The sequence below is a fragment of the Pleuronectes platessa genome, chromosome 9 (genome assembly GCF_947347685.1).
Source record: "Pleuronectes platessa chromosome 9, fPlePla1.1, whole genome shotgun sequence".
NCBI classification, from domain to species: domain Eukaryota; kingdom Metazoa; phylum Chordata; class Actinopteri; order Pleuronectiformes; family Pleuronectidae; genus Pleuronectes; species Pleuronectes platessa.
Genome location: NC_070634.1, coordinates 15,013,139 through 15,030,364, shown reverse-complemented (window position 1 = coordinate 15,030,364; position 17,226 = coordinate 15,013,139). Strand labels below are relative to the sequence as shown.

Genomic DNA, 17,226 nt, shown 5'->3' with positions numbered 1-17,226 from the left:
GATTGCTAACCTCCTTGATGTGTCGGGCAGCATCGGCTGTGTACCGTGCTGCCTCAGCCTGTTGACTCATCATCTTAGTAGTTGCCTCCTGGAGGCCTTCCAAAGTCTCTTTTTGGTTCGCTGCCAAAGTCTCCTGCAGCTCTGTATGAGCCTGGACCAAACCAAAAATAAAATAATAGTTGTCATAACATGGACTTGGAAACGTGAGGGAAACAACACAGAATTGGTCTTCAACAAATGTGCATGTATTTAACTATATGGATATGTGTGTGAAAGAGAGAGAGAGAGAGAGAGAGAGGTCTTCATGTTCATACCCTGGCCACTCTCTGCCGATTTTCCTCCATCTGTAGCTGCGTCCCCAGGGCTTCTCTTTCAGTCTTGATCTTCAGTTCGTAGAGGTCACGCTCATGGCGCTGCTCCTTGGCCTGCGGGGTCAAAGTTCATATTGCAGCTCATTAAGAACATCAATACAGAATCGTTACAGTGGGGCAGTAAATCAGTTTATCATGTATTGCAGACACAATAATTCAAATCAGGTTTCTAAAAAGCAAAAACCAGAGGAAATTGCTTAAGTGCATTTCCATTGATGAGGCTCATTACACTAGAGACAGAAACTGAATAATCCAAGACTAAAGTGGTGCCAGTGACAAAATACAGCCCTAGTTGTTGTACATGATTAATCGGTCTACATTGTTAATATTTTGTATTCTATGTGAATATGGTAAATACAGAAATATTATCAACTGCGAGCAGCTAATTTGTAACTTATACCACAGTTACAGTTAATGGTACGTTATCATCCAGAAGAAAGGTTAATTAGGAATTTGAGTATAATTTACAGTTTTACTTACAATAATTCACCATTGTCCAGATACTACTAAAACAACTAGAAGTACTACTACCACTACTTGTTATTACTAACGTCAGCATCTACACTCCTGTTTACCTTTAGCATTTGTGCCAAATTGGCACTGTCCTGCTGAGCCATGGAAACACCTATCAGCCTCTCCACGTCGCCCAGCTGCCGGACCGACTCTTCAACAGACTCCAGGTAGTGGAGCTCTGCTGCCATTCGCTGCTGCAGAACAGCAGGTGAATACTGTAGTTCACCTGGGAGAAAGACAAAGGCGGTCAAGGTGAGCGAAAGTAATGAAGCCATTTGGTGGTGGAGAGCAGCCCATTGAGAGCAGCATGATACACAAATAAGCCTGATGAGCATCAAAAGAAACAACCAACCTTTTCTTTGTTATTTTAACAGGGACATCCTTTCTACCGACATATTATCTGTTATTATATAAATATAGGTTATTTACCTGTGGTCCTGTTCTCTAGTCTCCCACTGCCAGCTGAGTTGCCAGTGCCGATGTAATCTGAGCGACCTCTTACAGGCTCACTGAAAGAGTCTGCTCCTGGAGGAGAACCAGGGTCTGGAGAGCCAGAAGGAGAAGCATGCTTGGGAGTCACCGCCGAAGCTGACATCTTTCCATCCAGCGCCGAACTACAAATGCAATGAAAAAGTTATGACATGTTAGTGGTTTGAAATTTTAACCAAAACAGATTTTCTTCTAAATGTGTATGCTTTTGTTGTTTGGGTTGATTCGATATGTTTTCAGGTTGTGGCGGATCTGTATATATCTGATAAGATAGATATTCCATAACAGTGGTACTGACTGACAAAGCTAAACTGTGAAAAGCTGATATTTAATATGGAAACCTGATGTCACAAATGCTACCATATCAATTTTAAGACAGTTTGAAAATTGGATTTTAAAATCACTGACAGTGTTTTGAGCGCTTTGAACCGAGGGGCAGGTTGACCATATGCAAACCCTCAGATTAACTGAGGCAGCATAACCCTGCTGGCTGAGGCCCAGATGATGAATGGCTATATTGTGCTGCTGCGAAATGATCGGAGGCCAAAACGTTGTCAGAGAGATCAGAATACATTCTACTTCTCCATTAAGAATTGTAGACAGTGGCGTCATTATTCTCCAATGATAGCAATCAAACTAAAAAACTAATAAGAAGAAGAAGAAGAAGAATATAATATTTCCATGGTCTCAATGTTTAAACAGTTAGCGGTTGTGTGCACAGAAACAGATATGTATACAACCTCTCAGAAACCTACAGACCTCTTACTGCTACACATAAGCTGTCCATGAAAACTGTTTGTTTTATTTTTTTAAGTCACCACCAACAACAATTCACTATTTAAATGGTAGTAAGGAGACACTGTCTGTCTGAATGTCTTGCCCTCTTACATGTCGGCTCCACAGAATAGCAGGAATCTGCCACCTGGGCTTTAGGGAACCATTGGACGGCCCAAATGTTTCTACTGGGGACTGAGATTAAAAGAAAAAAACTCTCTCTCCTTTTCCTATGGCAGCCGGCCCAAGCTGCGGTGAAGCTGGCTGACCCGACCAACCACCCTGCTGGCCTCCAAAACAAAATAACCACTGTTTTCTGTCTTGGGTCGAATTGCAGCCTCCTCCTGTTGCCGGGCACTGCACGGCTGCTTAAACCTGTTAGTCCTAAACAGAGCAGCAAGCCACAAGACTGTTTGGACTGGCAGTCTAAACTCAGGCTCTCTTAGTGTTGTTTAGTAATAGGTCATGCCCAGATAAATTAACCTTTGGCTGATTACAGTATATACCAAGTGGAAGTTTTCAGAGGTTGGAACAGCAGCAACTGAAAAGAGCCAATGATGAAAAGATCTCATTCATCTCCCTGAGTGCTAATAGATTTTAACACTCCTTTTCAGATAAGCTTGGAAACACTTAGGAGGAGAAACAGTGTGCCTGGTGTGGTTTTACAGGTTCATTTCAATGTTACTTTAAACACATTCATCTGTATTTAATGAAAACCTAAGTTTAAATTAAATAATTTAAGAGGAAGAATTTTAAAAAAGTGCCAGAAAATAAAGTAAGCCAAGTGAGTGAGAGGGTAATTTATACTTGTGGGAACACTTCTCAACATTTATGCACTTGGTGTGTGTGCGTGTGTGCGCAACAGTGGATCACAGTTTACATGAATCAGTTTGATGCTATTTACTGAAAAAGTTTGTTCCACTTTTAAACCACTCAAATAAACCAGAAATACCCCCCCCCCCCTCTCTGATGTAGTCTCCCGAGGATCATTACCTTTGGTGAGGATGCCCTGAGAGATCACTGGAGAGGACACTCCTAGCCTCGCTGTGGGCAGAGCTTTTGTCTGAGCCCTTTTTCCTGGAGTCGGAGGATAAAACCTCTGACCGGGGTGAGCAGGGGCTCCTCTGCTCTTCCACTAAAGTGGCATCACTCTGGTCTGATGTGCCTGTAGAGAAAGCAGAGTTAGAAATGCTTTAGACAGATTTGACACCGCAAATGACCTTACAGTGGCAATTTAAATTAAAATAAAAAATATAGAAAATTCAGACTCGTAGCAGGACATCGTGCAAAGATACGGATTCTCACCTGTTCTTCTGCTGGAGTACTTTGAGAGCGGTGAGGAGCCAGATGTTGAACCAGAGGAAACACGTGGTGAGTGGGCAGATGAGTGAAAGGATGAATGGTGGGAGTTGATGCCTCCTCTACTTGGCTCATAAGGAGACCTTCTGATCAGCTCCTCAAAGTGACTGTTCACACTGACAGAGAAGGAAGAGAAAAGGGTGAATTATATTATTATTTAAAACATGTAGGATCTTTGATATTACACAAAAAACTATATGTCATGTTTGCATATCCTCATTATATATATGATATAATTACCATCCCTCTTAAAAAAACAAAAAAACAACATGCATTTGGTTTTCATCTCTGTGACATGAACGCCACCTAGTGTTCACATCCAGTCTCTCCATTTTACCTCGGCGATTTTGAGCCTCTCCTTAATTGGCCGGTGGTTTTGCTGCTTTGTGATGATGACACAAAGTCATCTTCATAGACCGCTGCATCCCAGAGGCCATTTCCAGGGTGATAGGATTGGGGAGAGGGAGATTTTCTCTCACTCGCTGTTGTATAAAGGTGGAAACAAAACAGACAGATGAGAAATATTTATGACATTGTCTAGACTGATTGGTTGGTTTTTCTGCAAACAATGTTTATATGATAAATAATCTGTGTAGCTCTTTAAGTTATATTCGTAATTCTACATCCAATACTGCAGTTTCTTTCTTCTATCTCAACAATTAAAAGAAGGAAAACTGACCTTTAACATGCCCATGAAGGTTCTTGGTGAAAATGTTGATAACGCTTAAAGGGCTTCCTTTGTTCAGCTCTTCCCAGGCCATTTTACTGCAGTCCTGCTGAGCAAAGGGGGGGCTGAGAGCGGAGCACTTTGCTGCCTCCCTCTGGAACTCAGTCAGCCGCTGGTAATCCCCTCTCCGACCTGCACAGTACTCAGCTGCCTCCAGGTGGCCTGCTGGTCGAGATACACGATTGTTGGAGGGGCGGGGAGGGCTGGCCTCTTCCTCTGAGAAACTCCCTTCACTCAGTATGGGACCCTCACTGATTGAACTGGCACTTGAGTCATGGAGACCTGTCTGATTCTCCATCTGGTCAAAGCCGCTCCTTTGGGCCATTTTATCAATTATTTCTACCTTTTCAAAGCCATTGACCAAATTTCCCCTTTCTTGTGTATAACTGTTGTGAATGGGCCCCGTTCCGTCGCCATAATTTATTTGTGGACTGGTCAAATTGGTTTGTACACTCCTCCTTTCTTTCTGTCTGCTAAGGGTGTGCAGATTGCCCACTCCTGGAAGAGCTGTGCTGTCATATGAACTTTGACCTGTGCTCGTCCAAATCCTCTTGACACCAAATGCCTCATCATTGTTTTCTGTGGCAGCCGTTTCTGCCCAGCGTCCATCGTCAAGATAAGCCTGAGAGGACAGAGGAGCCAAAATAGCATCCATGTCAGCTGAAGCTGCCGTACCATAGTTGACTCCTTCCCCAGCAATCTTCCGTGCCTCACTCTCTATACGATTGGAAAGGGATGCGGCCTTGGCCTTGAGGGCCTCAATGCGGGACATCTTGAATGGTGACCTGTTGGTAGGTGCTGTAGCCGGCCGCGGGGTGTGGTTGATGTTACTGGCAGCCACTTCCGTCTCCAGCCGGAGAAGCTGAGAGAGAAGATGGTCACCATAAGGAGCTAGCGTACTGCCGCTGTGTCGAGCTGTGGGTCGCACAGCAGGGCTCAGACGGTCAGGTTGAAGAAAAGAGGAAACTCCAACATCCAGATCGTCCCTGCAACAGTGAAAGAAATAAAGAAATGTTAAAAAAATTTGGGAAAAGGGTATAAACAACTTAAATTGATGACCAAATCAAAGACAAATGTTTAAATCAAAAGACAACTAGAGAACTTTCATTTTCCTTGCTATTCTTGGTATTTAAATTGTTTTTCCTTGACATTCATATCTGCATTTCACAGCAATAACCATCAATTTTTTTTTTTTATATAATGCGTCTTATAGCTATAATGTTGAGTCTGATACAAACAGTAATTGTTAGTCAGAGCACAATGAGGCTTGCAAAGTCATGACAGTAAAACAGATGGAAAACGATAAATCAAAGCAAACATAATTCCTCCAAATACTTAGAGTGCAAAGACTGTTATGTGTAGCATCATTATATACTGTAATCTTCACTGTATTATATATAGATTTCATGATATTAATAGTGGCCTGCAGTGTTTTCGTTAAATCATGTACTAAAATTGAGGGGAAAAGGCTTCTGGGGGACTTTCATAAGAAACAAGCATCTGAGAACAAGCAGCTGCTCTGTTTGATAGAGTCAGGTGATCCCCCACAAGCTTTAATTCCAAGAGATAGAAGATTTGTTCACTTGCAGAGAGTTGTTTGTTTTTCATCTCTATGTATAATCTGAGTGTGGTGAAGTTGTTGTTCTGGTGAGTTAGTGAGCAGACCAGAGAGGTTGTGAGTAGGTGTGTGTATCTGTGTACCTGTACAATGGAGGTGGCTGATCATTTAAAGACCTGTCGCTGCTCGAGGGGCTATGAGGGGCATCTAGTCTTTTGTTCTCTTTGTCAGACTCCCCAGAGGGCTGGTACATTGGTCTCTGCGGAAGAACACGTAAACAAACATGTTAAAACAGAGATTTTCTTTCCCTTCCTTTAGATTTCATTGACACATTTAAAAAAGTTAGTAATTCTGCCCAGGATTCATATATGGTTACAGTGATTGCTTATTTATGAAATGTTTTGTATGTAGAATACCATTTGACTAGGAGCCGCAGGGTGCATCTGTGTGACGTCCTCGCCGAGCTCGGCCTCCTCCAACAGCAGTTTGTTGTAGGTCTCCTGAAGTCGCTTTTGTACAGGAGCCACAGGTGGGTCGATGGGAACGGCCACTGTTCTAGCGACTTCTCTTTGCTTCCTGTAGAGCTCCTGCAGTCTCTGGTTCCTCCTCTCCGTCTCCTCCCTCAGTGCCCTCTTGTCCTCCGCCAGACGCCTCTTTCTCTCCTCTTGTTGCCGGATGATGTAGTGGCGAACGGCATCCGCATCATAGTGGCGATTTTTGTGGCCTGTATCAGTCGTGTTGGCAGACTCCGGTCTGTGTCTAGTGGGGCTGGCACTGCGGCATCCCCTCGAGGAGCTACCTGTGGCCGCTGTAGTTCCCCACGCAGACATTGGAGTTCTTGTTCGTGACCCTGATCCCCCTCTCCCTCTCCTGACATTGCTCCCTCCTCTGGACCTTTGCCTGGCCCTCTCCTCCTTCTCGGCTGCTTTACACTCCAGCTGAAGGTCATCAAGTATTCCCTGAATGTCTGCTGACAAAAGGTCTGTGCCAACAGCCACCGGCTCCTTGTCCTGAGCCGCAGAGAAGGGGCAAGATGTGGTTGCGGAGGGGATTTTTGACTGCTCCTGGAAACCACTGCGAGGCCTCTCTGTGCTGTTGGGTCGAGATCGTCGGCTGGATTTTGAGCGTGGCTCTGAACTGGAGTGGGGATGGGAAGCTGGCAGACATTTACAGAAAGGCAAGATGTTACAGTTCTACCCAGTAATCAATTCGATAATAGAAAGAAACATACACACAGGTAGCAGAGTATGCTGCTAAACACAGTAAAAATAATGAGATAATTTAGCATCATGATTTATATTTAATCAGAAGTATGAGTGTCAATTTTTAACAAAAAATGTAAGAACTACTTTGCTGTTTTTCTACAATCAATGTCTATAACAAACAGGGTTGTCGTAGTTAAATAAAAAACTGGAAGCCCGAACATGTGACTGCAGCAAATAAAAACAAATCCTTCACAACTAAAGCACTAGACCCAGACAGAATGAGACTAAATAAGGCTTGGGGGGCTGGCTTGCCATGGCGACTCTAATCTGGGCCAAATTGAAGAGTACATCTAGATTTTACAGGATCTAATCCCACACTGTGTTAGTAGTGAATAGTGAGGCTCATTGCATCTCCCTGCCCACTCTGCAATTTCCCCAGAGTACACACACTCCACTGGGAGTCACCACTGAAAAAAAAAAAATCAGGCTATTTCTAATTGTGCATCCAACCAGAACAACCAGTCGATCTCTATTCCTTCCGGTCAATGGCACCCAGTAAACATGTAGCTAGAAAATACAGACATAGAAATAGACGGAGATGTGTATTTGTGTGCGTGTATGTGAGATAGAATTTGATAGTGTGAGTGCCGCAACAGCTACAGACTTCAATTATTGATATTATTTTGTCTGGCTCTATTGTCAGTCTTCATGTCAAAACTCTTATATTTAAACTTAAAAAAACTGATTTAAGTAAAAATGAGGACACAAGTCTAACAGACTGAGGAGACTGAAGATTGAAAGTCGGGAGTAAAACCTAATTTTCACCTCAGTGAATCTAACCCAATACACCATGGGACATAAATAATGCAGAGAAGACATTTTTTACACAAAGCTGAGACGTTTTCAGTAGCTCTTCAAATCCTAGTGGAAAGTTAATCGCCTTTGCTGTCTAGGTCCTTTTTTCTTTCTACTCCAAGAAGACCATTGGACAAATGATCCCAGCAGAGATAAATGGATTTTACGTCAGCTGAGTCAGCTGTTAGTATCATAAGATTTGCTTACATAGCAAAATAAGACAGGGCTGTAGCAGTATGTTTATGAGGGTAAGAGCTTAAGTCTCCGGTACCCACCTGTTCGGCTCAGTCCATCAACTGGATGGGATCTGTCATCTTCCCTCGGCAGCCGCGAAACTGGACCCAGTACCATCTTCACCAGCTTCTGGCCGTCCCGCCACGATGCAGGGCTGATCACTGCAGAGGAGGAGAAACACACATGATGTCGTTGATGAAGAGCATTGCAGTTCATAATAGCTCACGCTGACCTTATGGAACATTAGTTTGCATATAATGTAGATAACAAGACATGTCCCCAAGTAATACTGGAGAGAGCAAGAGATGTGGAGAAAAGCATTTGATCAACAAGGTGCAGAGATTTAGCAGGACAAAGTCAAATGGTCACTTAACCCAAACCTAATAATAGGAAAAAGAACATGAGACTTTGAATCACTTTCCTTTATCAAGTTACTGACGGTGCTGTGTGGGAGAGGTGATTTAACAAGAGGAACATGCAGAGTATATATTCCTCCTTGCTCCTCATAAGAGTAATTTGCTTTTATTTCACACAGCTTTGCTGTCTCTCAGCTCAGTACAATGAGTATTAACAGTTTTTTATTTGGAAATTACATTTCGCAAAACAGCAGTGTCTCCTTTCACTTTGACTGTATTCTTCTAACGAGCAGTTCCTGGTATTGAAACTGCACATCCACTAACTAAGCAGCTGTTTTTCCTGGGTGGATGAGCCAACTGAACCTGGCCACAGATTTCAGGGAGCTATTTATAGCACCGGGCCAGCATGAAACAGAACCCAGCCAGAGACACGAGGAGAAACCAAAGTTGGAAGAAACTCATGAAGACACTAAGCAAAGAGTGAAAGGGAGCTGGAGCACAGGATGTTGGTACAGTATTTTATGTGAGATGATCACACCATGCTCACATTTTTATGTACCAAACAAAGCCTTGGTTTATGCCCAGGTCTGCACAGACACAGAGGTCAAACTAGCTAGGCATCATGTTTACATGTGAGCCTTCAGAATAATCTGTGTAGATGGGGAGAAGTTTGTTTTCTCAGCTGTCAGAGGAAGGCTGTGTTAGCACAGTACGTTGCAATATATCTTCTGTGTGGGCCTCTGTAGCTACTTGCTGGTCACAAACAGCATGTCATACATACTGGGCATTTTTTCAGGGATTAGAGTCTTAACACAACCTCATCGGCCAGAAACCGCTCTAGTTCATGTACTAGAACAAACACATGGTACAACTGAGTCCAAGGAAAGAACACACTAAATACTGGAGTCCAAATTCTGGCCTTTGCTGTCTGTTTGAGGCATTTATGATATTAAAAAATATTTTTTCAAATGCAAAAGAATGACCACTTTATAAGACTGTGCTACAGTCAATGTGTTAACAATCACCTGAAGACTATGGTGAGTTGAAATCAGCAAGAACTTGAGTACAGGGTAACATTTTAACAAAAGATATAATCTATAAATAAAGATTAAGATAAGAATCAGAATGCAGCAGTCACAGACATTTAAACAGCAAAGCCAGTTGAGAAAAGCTTATAATCACATAGACGGTTCAACACTTGGGGTTCTTAGTTTTCAGGCAAATTCACTGACCCGCAACAAAATCCTGCCATACTGTCACAAATGATCAGCTTTCCTCCTGTCACTAATTAAAAATAGATCAGAAGGCAGGCTAGCCCTCATACATAAAATAGGATTATTATACCTGGTTTTGCATTTAGGTCAGAGGCAGGGGCTGCTCTGTGGACTTTCCTGGTTGGTTTAGGGGGCCTCCTCTCCCTGGACCTGTCTGCTCCCTCTTCCCTCTGCTGCTGATGCCGCGATCTGGGGCTCTCTGTACATAGTAGACACATGCAGAGAATTAACCGCTGAAAACATATTGCTAAAAACAAAAACAAATCTGATACTGTTTCAAAGATTCTGAGCAGGTCAATACAAATCTATGTTTTCCATATACTCTAGACTTTTTGTGTGCAGTCTATCCAAATAGATTTTTCCATGCAGATTGTCAGAATGGTTCATTCATACAAATTTCCGACAGCTCTCTTTACTCAATACCAAAGGGAACGAGCCAAGACCCAAACATTTCAAAGATCACCAATCACTGTCATTTCCCACATACAGTGAAATTCAGAGATGCTGTTACCAACGAGAGCTGTGGCATCAGGCCAAAAAGTACTAACAGCTATGAGAAGAAATGTTTGTGATGTGTGCTTACCAGCAAACTGTCTTGACAGGTCCCTGTATACGTCCCTGCTGAGGTTAAGAAACTCCTCCTCCTTCCACACTTTCCCATCAGGGGTCCGAATCTTTGTCTCAGTACTGTTGAAACCTGAGTGAGGATAGAAGATTCAACCTCCAGCCCATGGTTTCCCACTAAAAGGCTCAAATCTACATTCCCAAAACACTTAATTATTTGAGAAATTAAGGGGTTGAATCTTATAGTGAACTTACCTTTGTATATAGGAGCAGGGGGTGCAGCAGCTACTTTCCTTATTTTGGCTGTGGGTATGTTGTTGGTATCAGCTTTGTTAGTCCCCACAGCTGCCATAATAGGCTGCTCCAGAAAACCCAGCAGCCTCTCTTTCTCTGCAGCCTCCTCCAGATGTTGCCTCTGCCTTCGAATACGCTCTTTGAGCTTCTCCAGTTTATCATCAGGCTGATGTCGCCTTAGCTTTTCCAGCCTCTGAGAAGCTGAGCCAGGGCTGGTGGAGGAAGTGCTCTCCCCTCGGGGTACAGAGCCCGGGGCTGGAGCTAGACACGGGCTTGACTGTTGGCTGTCCATGCCCAGTTGTGCTTTGGGAGTGCTATCCTCCTCAGACCCCTCCCATAATGGAGCTCTTACACCTGTGAGATCTGAATGGATTCCATTCATTTTCAGGGTGTCCAGGGCTGGCTGATCATTGAGGTAGCGGACCTTGGTGCTCTCAAGAGCTGAGGAGTGTATGCTGTCCAGGTCCCTGACCGTCTGCTTGTCTCTTGTGTCCCTCTGGTAGACTAGCTGGCTGAGCAGAGGATCTGAGGATGGGTATGAAGACCCTGGCACTGACTGCCCGCTGAAGGACTCCAGCTGAGAGGATGGATGTGGTGGAGGGGTGGCCCCTCTGGAGACAAACCAGATTACAAGGGATCAGGAAGAGGATAAAGATTTACTCTTAATTTACTGAGAGTACTGAATAAAACATTCAAGAGTAGTCAAAGGGTATAGGAGGAGGAAAAGACATTCAGTCAAGATGTCACTTTACTTTAATGATTAATAATATTTTGAAGCAGTGAGTTTAATGTTTAATTTATAAATTTTGGTAATGCAAATCTTACACACCCTCACCGACAGACTGGATTGTAGAATATTACTAGTGATTCTCCAAGAACAATAACTTAAAAGGGGGGGCTGAATGCCATGGACTCATTTGTCATATGCACGAAATAGTCAAACATAAACAATTCTGACATTTCATTTCAAATCCTTGCCTAATCTTATAACTAAAATTCAATAACACAAATTGGGAGCAAATAAAAACATTTCAAATAATATAATTTACTTTGAATGTGCAACATATGTGCATTCAAAATCATTCTGTTACCCCGAGTAACAAAACATCAAGGTTTCAAAGTGTTTTAAAGACTTGAGCTACCTAAGTATCTGTAAGCTATTCAGCTTCAGGTAGTTAAGCGGAGATGTCAAGAACATATGGTCTGTGAATACAAGTCTTGAAAATCCAAGAGCATTGGTGACTGACACTTATTTAGGTGAAAGAGCTCTTCTGATGTGTCACATTTAAACCAGCACCCGACACATGATGCTGATGAAAATATCACATGCCAGGTGGGCAATAAACACTGTCTCATTCACTGTCACTGTAGCGAACAACCACACAACTCTAGATGACTGCAGTGGTATCATTCATTTCCATATCATTTAATATACTGATATGATAATAATAGTATAAGTATGCATAAAATGTAGTACTTTATGCTATATTTTCCTAGAAGATCTGGAGAAAGGGACTATTAACAATGAGAAGAGATAGAAAGCGGTGACTCAGTGTGTTTCATTAATGCAGTATAGTGCAGTATTTATACCTGTATGATGCCAGCGGTTCCCTAAACTCCACACAGTTGTTCCTGCAGACATTGCTGTCCTGGGTGGTATTTCGCAGTGGGCTGCGTGAGCTGCTCTTTTCTGGACTCTGCTGACTTCGCCCCCTGCGCTTTGAAGACCCTCTGTTAGCTTGCTGCCCATCTGAGAACAGAGAGGGCAATGTTACAATTGTTGTGGAGCTAAGAATGTGATTTAACTATTTATAATGATATTTTACAGTATGCAGCTTTACATTTTGGAATTACTCACCCCTGCAGCGGACAGTCCTGGACACTTTGTCCTTGGGTGGGTCCATGACTGAGTGCAAGAGAACCCCAGTCCCTGGAACTGCCTCTATATGGTTTTCTATATGCCGCAACTACCCAGAGAAAATATAATTTTATTTGTATAGCCTATATTCACAAATCACAATTGGTCTGATTGGGTTTAACAAGGTGTGACATCCCCTGTCCCTAACCCTCAATTAGAGTAAGGATGGTAGTTCTCTCCGAACAGTCATTCAGCAGAACACTCTTCTTATGATACTTACAGCAGCTTTGGGCTGAGCCAAACTTTTCCATGCAGTTGTCAGCTCTGACAAAGAGGAAGAGAATAAAAATCCATTATGACATGTGAGAATCCCCTGCTTTGAAAAATAACTGGATACATCTAAATTTTGAATTTCAAATGAAGTAATTATAATAACTGTGAATAAACATTCCTACAATTTTATTAGAATATATTACACACCTGTCCCAATACTATGATCGGTGAGCTGCTGCGCAGAGCTTTTGATAGACACCTCAGTCCTCCTGCTGCTCTTCATCTCTCCCATTCACCTGTACCAAAAATTCAACAGGCATAGAATTGAAAAAAAATAATGAAGGTAAAGACAAATGAGAGATCAACACAGCAATTCATGAGTGTATTTAGTGTTGTACTATTCTATTGTATATCATATGCAATATCTGCAGAAAAATGCAGTGGTGTATCACAATCATGTAAAATCAAAACAAGGCATAACAAAAAACCATTGACCCTGACAGAAACCAGCGTTAGAGACAATAAACAAAAGCGCCAGAAGAGTTGCCTCTGATGACAGCCCGTTGACAGCAGATTAATGTCACCCTGCCATTTAAAACAGGTTCTACAGCCCAACATTCCTCAATAGATTTCTATGAGGGAAGGTAAGCAGAACTGTAGACACGTCAGTCATGTGATGTTTACTTAAAACACCTGCAAAGCTGCGTACACGAGTCTGGTCCCACCTAGTTACTGCTCTCCTAAAGCCAGAAACAAGTGTTTCGTTCTAATTAGGAAAAACTCTCCCTGAGAAAACAGTGTGTTAGTTAATCATACCATGGATCTAAACAAGTACAATCTATAAGACCTCTTTCGCAATCTGTGAGTCATAAGTAGTTTCACAGAAGTTCTTTATAAGTCAAACTTACTCATATAACAATCACATGACACAGCCCTGAGGTGGTCACGTCACAACGAGAGCAAACAGGAAGGAAACTAATGTTTCTTCATCAATAGCCCTCTGTGTTAACTCATATGTGTACACCAATGACTGCTACATACACCAATTGAATTATGTTTACTAAATCTTACAGCAGACATACTAAACATTTAGTGAGAGTTTACATCCAACTGTACTTTGCACAATCTAGTGTCTGGTGTTTACTTACAACATATTACACAATCCCGCCCCTGGTACTTTTTTTTTTACATTAAATCTGTTTCGTATTTTTAAATATGTATAATTACAAAAATTCCTTGTATGTGTAAACATAAAAAGCAAACTAATAGTCAGTACATAATGTTGGTGCAGACAAATGCCCTGATGTTATCTCCAGTCGTCAGCTGATCACCAACCAAAGAGTCTACAAGCAGCAAGCTTGACACCGTAGCACCGCACTATGGTCCTCTGTTGCTTTCGTTTTGGTCAAGTTCAATAACAAAAAATAGCATGTTGAATTTACGAACTTGTCGAGAGGGAGGTGAAGCCACCAGCGACATGTCAGGTGACGGAAAGACGAAGGCAGGAGAGCGTTGAGGGACAAAAAAAACCCGAAAAGTTTTGCCGGTGGGGTTCGAGTTATAGCCATCCAAAACGAATATGTACATCAAAGATGGCGCAAACCTACTTCTCTGCTGCAATAGCAGCAGGAGTGGCTCAGTGCCGCCACCTATGTGTAGGCGCCGCATCTCAAAAAACATGAATGTAGGAACCGAGACTTGTGTAAAAGATGCGGATCCCCGGAGTCATCACAGTGCAAACAGCTGCTATACACACAGGTCGGGCAGTGAGGAGACATGTGACAACTTTGACTTAACACGGCTTCTATTGACATCAACCCCGATCACCTCCCCAGCGTATTAAATCACGTTTATACAACTTTACATCGCCCTCACGTCACACTTAGGTCCCCGGATACGTCGCTGACAAGTTAAACTCTCATTCAGTCATTAAGTATTTTCAACATTTCACACAGAGAGGCTGACTTATGTAGTTTAACCCCTGATCACGCATCTGGGTATGTAAAAGGGGGAAATCTGTCATCGGTGCTATTATTATTAAGCACGTTCATCTATTATAAGATTTAGTTAAACAGCAAGTAAAGTCCATACAACTCATATCAGAGAGAAATGAGCTGTGAAGGGCTGCCACTGAAACCCCGTGTCCAGGAAATACTCACAACACAAACCATCGCTTGTCTACTTTCGGGTGTGGAACTGACAACCATTGTGTTCTTATCTTTTAAATAACTGATTATTATTTGACACCACCTCAACTTTTTTTATAACCATGTTTGCTTATCTGGCGCAATCGCCGCATGTTAAAAGATTGTGTCTCCCCCTCGTTTTAACATCTGACTTCGAGATGACTTGTTTCCAAAGGCTTTCGATCCAGGGAATAGTCGGGGCCGCCGCCAACTCGGGAGTTTGTCAACTTGTCAGAAACACCGCTTTTAGGAGACATAACACGTACCTGTAGTGAGGTGATCCCAGGCGTCTAAATGTCCACATTCATGCCGACGTCCTCATGATAAGATCCGAACTTCTCCGGGCTGCTTCGGTTTCGATCAGCTGTATGTTTGCTAACGTTAGCGTTAGCCGGCTAACGTTAGCAAACCAATGCTAGCTCGCAGTTGTGCCAACTAAGCTAGCAACTTTTTCTAGCGACATGCAGCCATTGTGGTCATCCCGCCCGAGGGTCCAGTTGATCGGGTTCACAGCTCAGCCGACACACGCTGAGAAGGAGGAGTTGTTACCCGCCTCTGAGGCTACCTTTCCCGGGTTACTGTTGATGTTTCTCAACATAGGAACTGGAGTATCCAGGACGGGGTAGTCACTGAGACACCGAGATATCGCGAGAGTTGGACCACGTCAAATATCGTGAAGCCTCCCCCCCCCCCCCCCAATTATAATAATAATAATATTAGTAATAATTATATATGTTATAAATATATATGGATCCACACACATGTCGTAAATTATTTTTATTACCATTTTATTGTTATTATCGTCATTATAATCGTACACTTAATTAAGTAACGTTCCAATGTGTGTTTATGATGAGGGTATAATAGTATAGAATTGGCTATTTGACTGTTTAATAAACGTAATACTTACAGTACGTGTATTGAATTGCCTAAAAGACTTCAGTTCATATATGATCTGTTGGTCAAATTTGTCTGGAGGCACTTTTTCCTGTATTTGCTTCATTAATATAATATTTACAATTAAGATTGGCGATATAATATGTACAGGATGATGTCAAACATTTGTTTTATTTTTATTTAACAATCACATGAAATACTGAAATAGAGACAATTACAAGGGGCAATGAATAGTTGACATAAGTTAATGGGAAATAAATGATTGACGCTATTTATGAAAAAATTAGGCTCTGCCTTTAGGTTCCAGGACTAACTGGTTTTTCTTTGTTTAAAGAAATAATAGATTTTTATTGGGAATGTCCTTTCTTAAATGTTAAAGCAGTGCTAAATTGAAAATTATTGATTTGTCAAAGCCATTAACCATAAACACACAGTTAATGAGAAACGCAGAAGTGACCTTAGCAATACATTTCACGTGCGTCTACTGCCACCCAGCGGCACCTAGTGATTATTACACACAGACACACGCTTATTCATGATGCACACACATTAACTTTAAAATCTCCATTCATTCACTGTATGACGTGTGTAAGTTATTTTTTAATTTGTAATTATATTGTGTTTTGTATTGTAATTCATATCCCCTCATGCACTGTTGGTTGAGTCTGGATCCATTTTTTTATTAGCACCAGATTGAGTGCGCACACTTTTGATGACAGTGTTTGCGTGCGTGCGTGCGTGCGCGCGTGTGTGTGTGTGTGTGCGTGTGTTTGTGTGTGTGAGCTCACTGTTACAAAAGGTGAGTCATAAAATTATAAAGTGCAGCATCCTGTTATTACCAGGATGAAGGTTTCCAGGTGATGGCTGCTTGTTTGACCATCCAGGAGGAGGCAACAAGTAGGTCACCTGTAGTGGAGATTAACTAATACATGGTTACACGAATGTTTGACACAACAACACAACAACAACACAACGACAACAGAAGCTTTTATTGTAGGTTTTCTGGTGTCTTGAATCAAAAGGGTGCTCCAATTTCCCGAATTTACCCCCCAGCCCCCTACCCACCCCTCTCTCTCTCTCTCTCTCTCTCTCTCGCTCTCTCTCTCTCTCTGTCTCTCTCTCTCTCTCTCTCTCAGTAGTGGCTGGGGGAAGAAGTGGCGGACGTGCTCGTGTAGTCTGCTGCCACATTTTACATGTTTGTCCGCGGAGAGGTGAGCGACATGGAAAGGAGCCCTCCATTTGCAGGTAGGATGCGTGCGCGTTGTCTAACAGGTGTTAGTTTAAAAACCCCAAACAAATAACCCTGAGCTCCGCAGCAGTTTTGTCTTCTGCATTGATCTGTGTCGCCTCAATCCGACAGCTGAGGCATTATTCTGGCTAATATTTGTGTGCCACCCTGAAGGAGCAGGGTGCAGTCAGCCTGGATGGGGATAATGCTG

General features: G+C 42.5%; 1 protein-coding gene across 1 annotated transcript in view; it reads right to left on the bottom strand.

Moving 5' to 3' along the window:
* cep350 (centrosomal protein 350) overlaps positions 1-15,518 on the bottom strand; it is a 31,000-nt gene extending 15,482 nt beyond the window's left edge. The window contains exons 1-19 of the mRNA XM_053429714.1: positions 15,157-15,518; positions 12,912-13,000; positions 12,712-12,755; positions 12,432-12,540; positions 12,164-12,323; positions 10,535-11,184; positions 10,299-10,412; positions 9,786-9,914; positions 8,127-8,246; positions 6,208-6,947; positions 5,935-6,050; positions 4,186-5,219; positions 3,844-3,988; positions 3,453-3,622; positions 3,141-3,312; positions 1,314-1,498; positions 947-1,110; positions 315-425; positions 11-151 (exon numbers count right to left, since the gene is read on the bottom strand). Of these exons, the coding sequence (XP_053285689.1) occupies positions 11-151; positions 315-425; positions 947-1,110; positions 1,314-1,498; positions 3,141-3,312; positions 3,453-3,622; positions 3,844-3,988; positions 4,186-5,219; positions 5,935-6,050; positions 6,208-6,947; positions 8,127-8,246; positions 9,786-9,914; positions 10,299-10,412; positions 10,535-11,184; positions 12,164-12,323; positions 12,432-12,540; positions 12,712-12,755; positions 12,912-12,996 (4,389 nt within the window). The 5' untranslated portion in view covers positions 12,997-13,000; positions 15,157-15,518. The remainder of the gene's footprint in view (positions 1-10; positions 152-314; positions 426-946; positions 1,111-1,313; positions 1,499-3,140; positions 3,313-3,452; positions 3,623-3,843; positions 3,989-4,185; positions 5,220-5,934; positions 6,051-6,207; positions 6,948-8,126; positions 8,247-9,785; positions 9,915-10,298; positions 10,413-10,534; positions 11,185-12,163; positions 12,324-12,431; positions 12,541-12,711; positions 12,756-12,911; positions 13,001-15,156) is intronic.
* Positions 15,519-17,226: the final 1,708 nt, after the last annotated feature.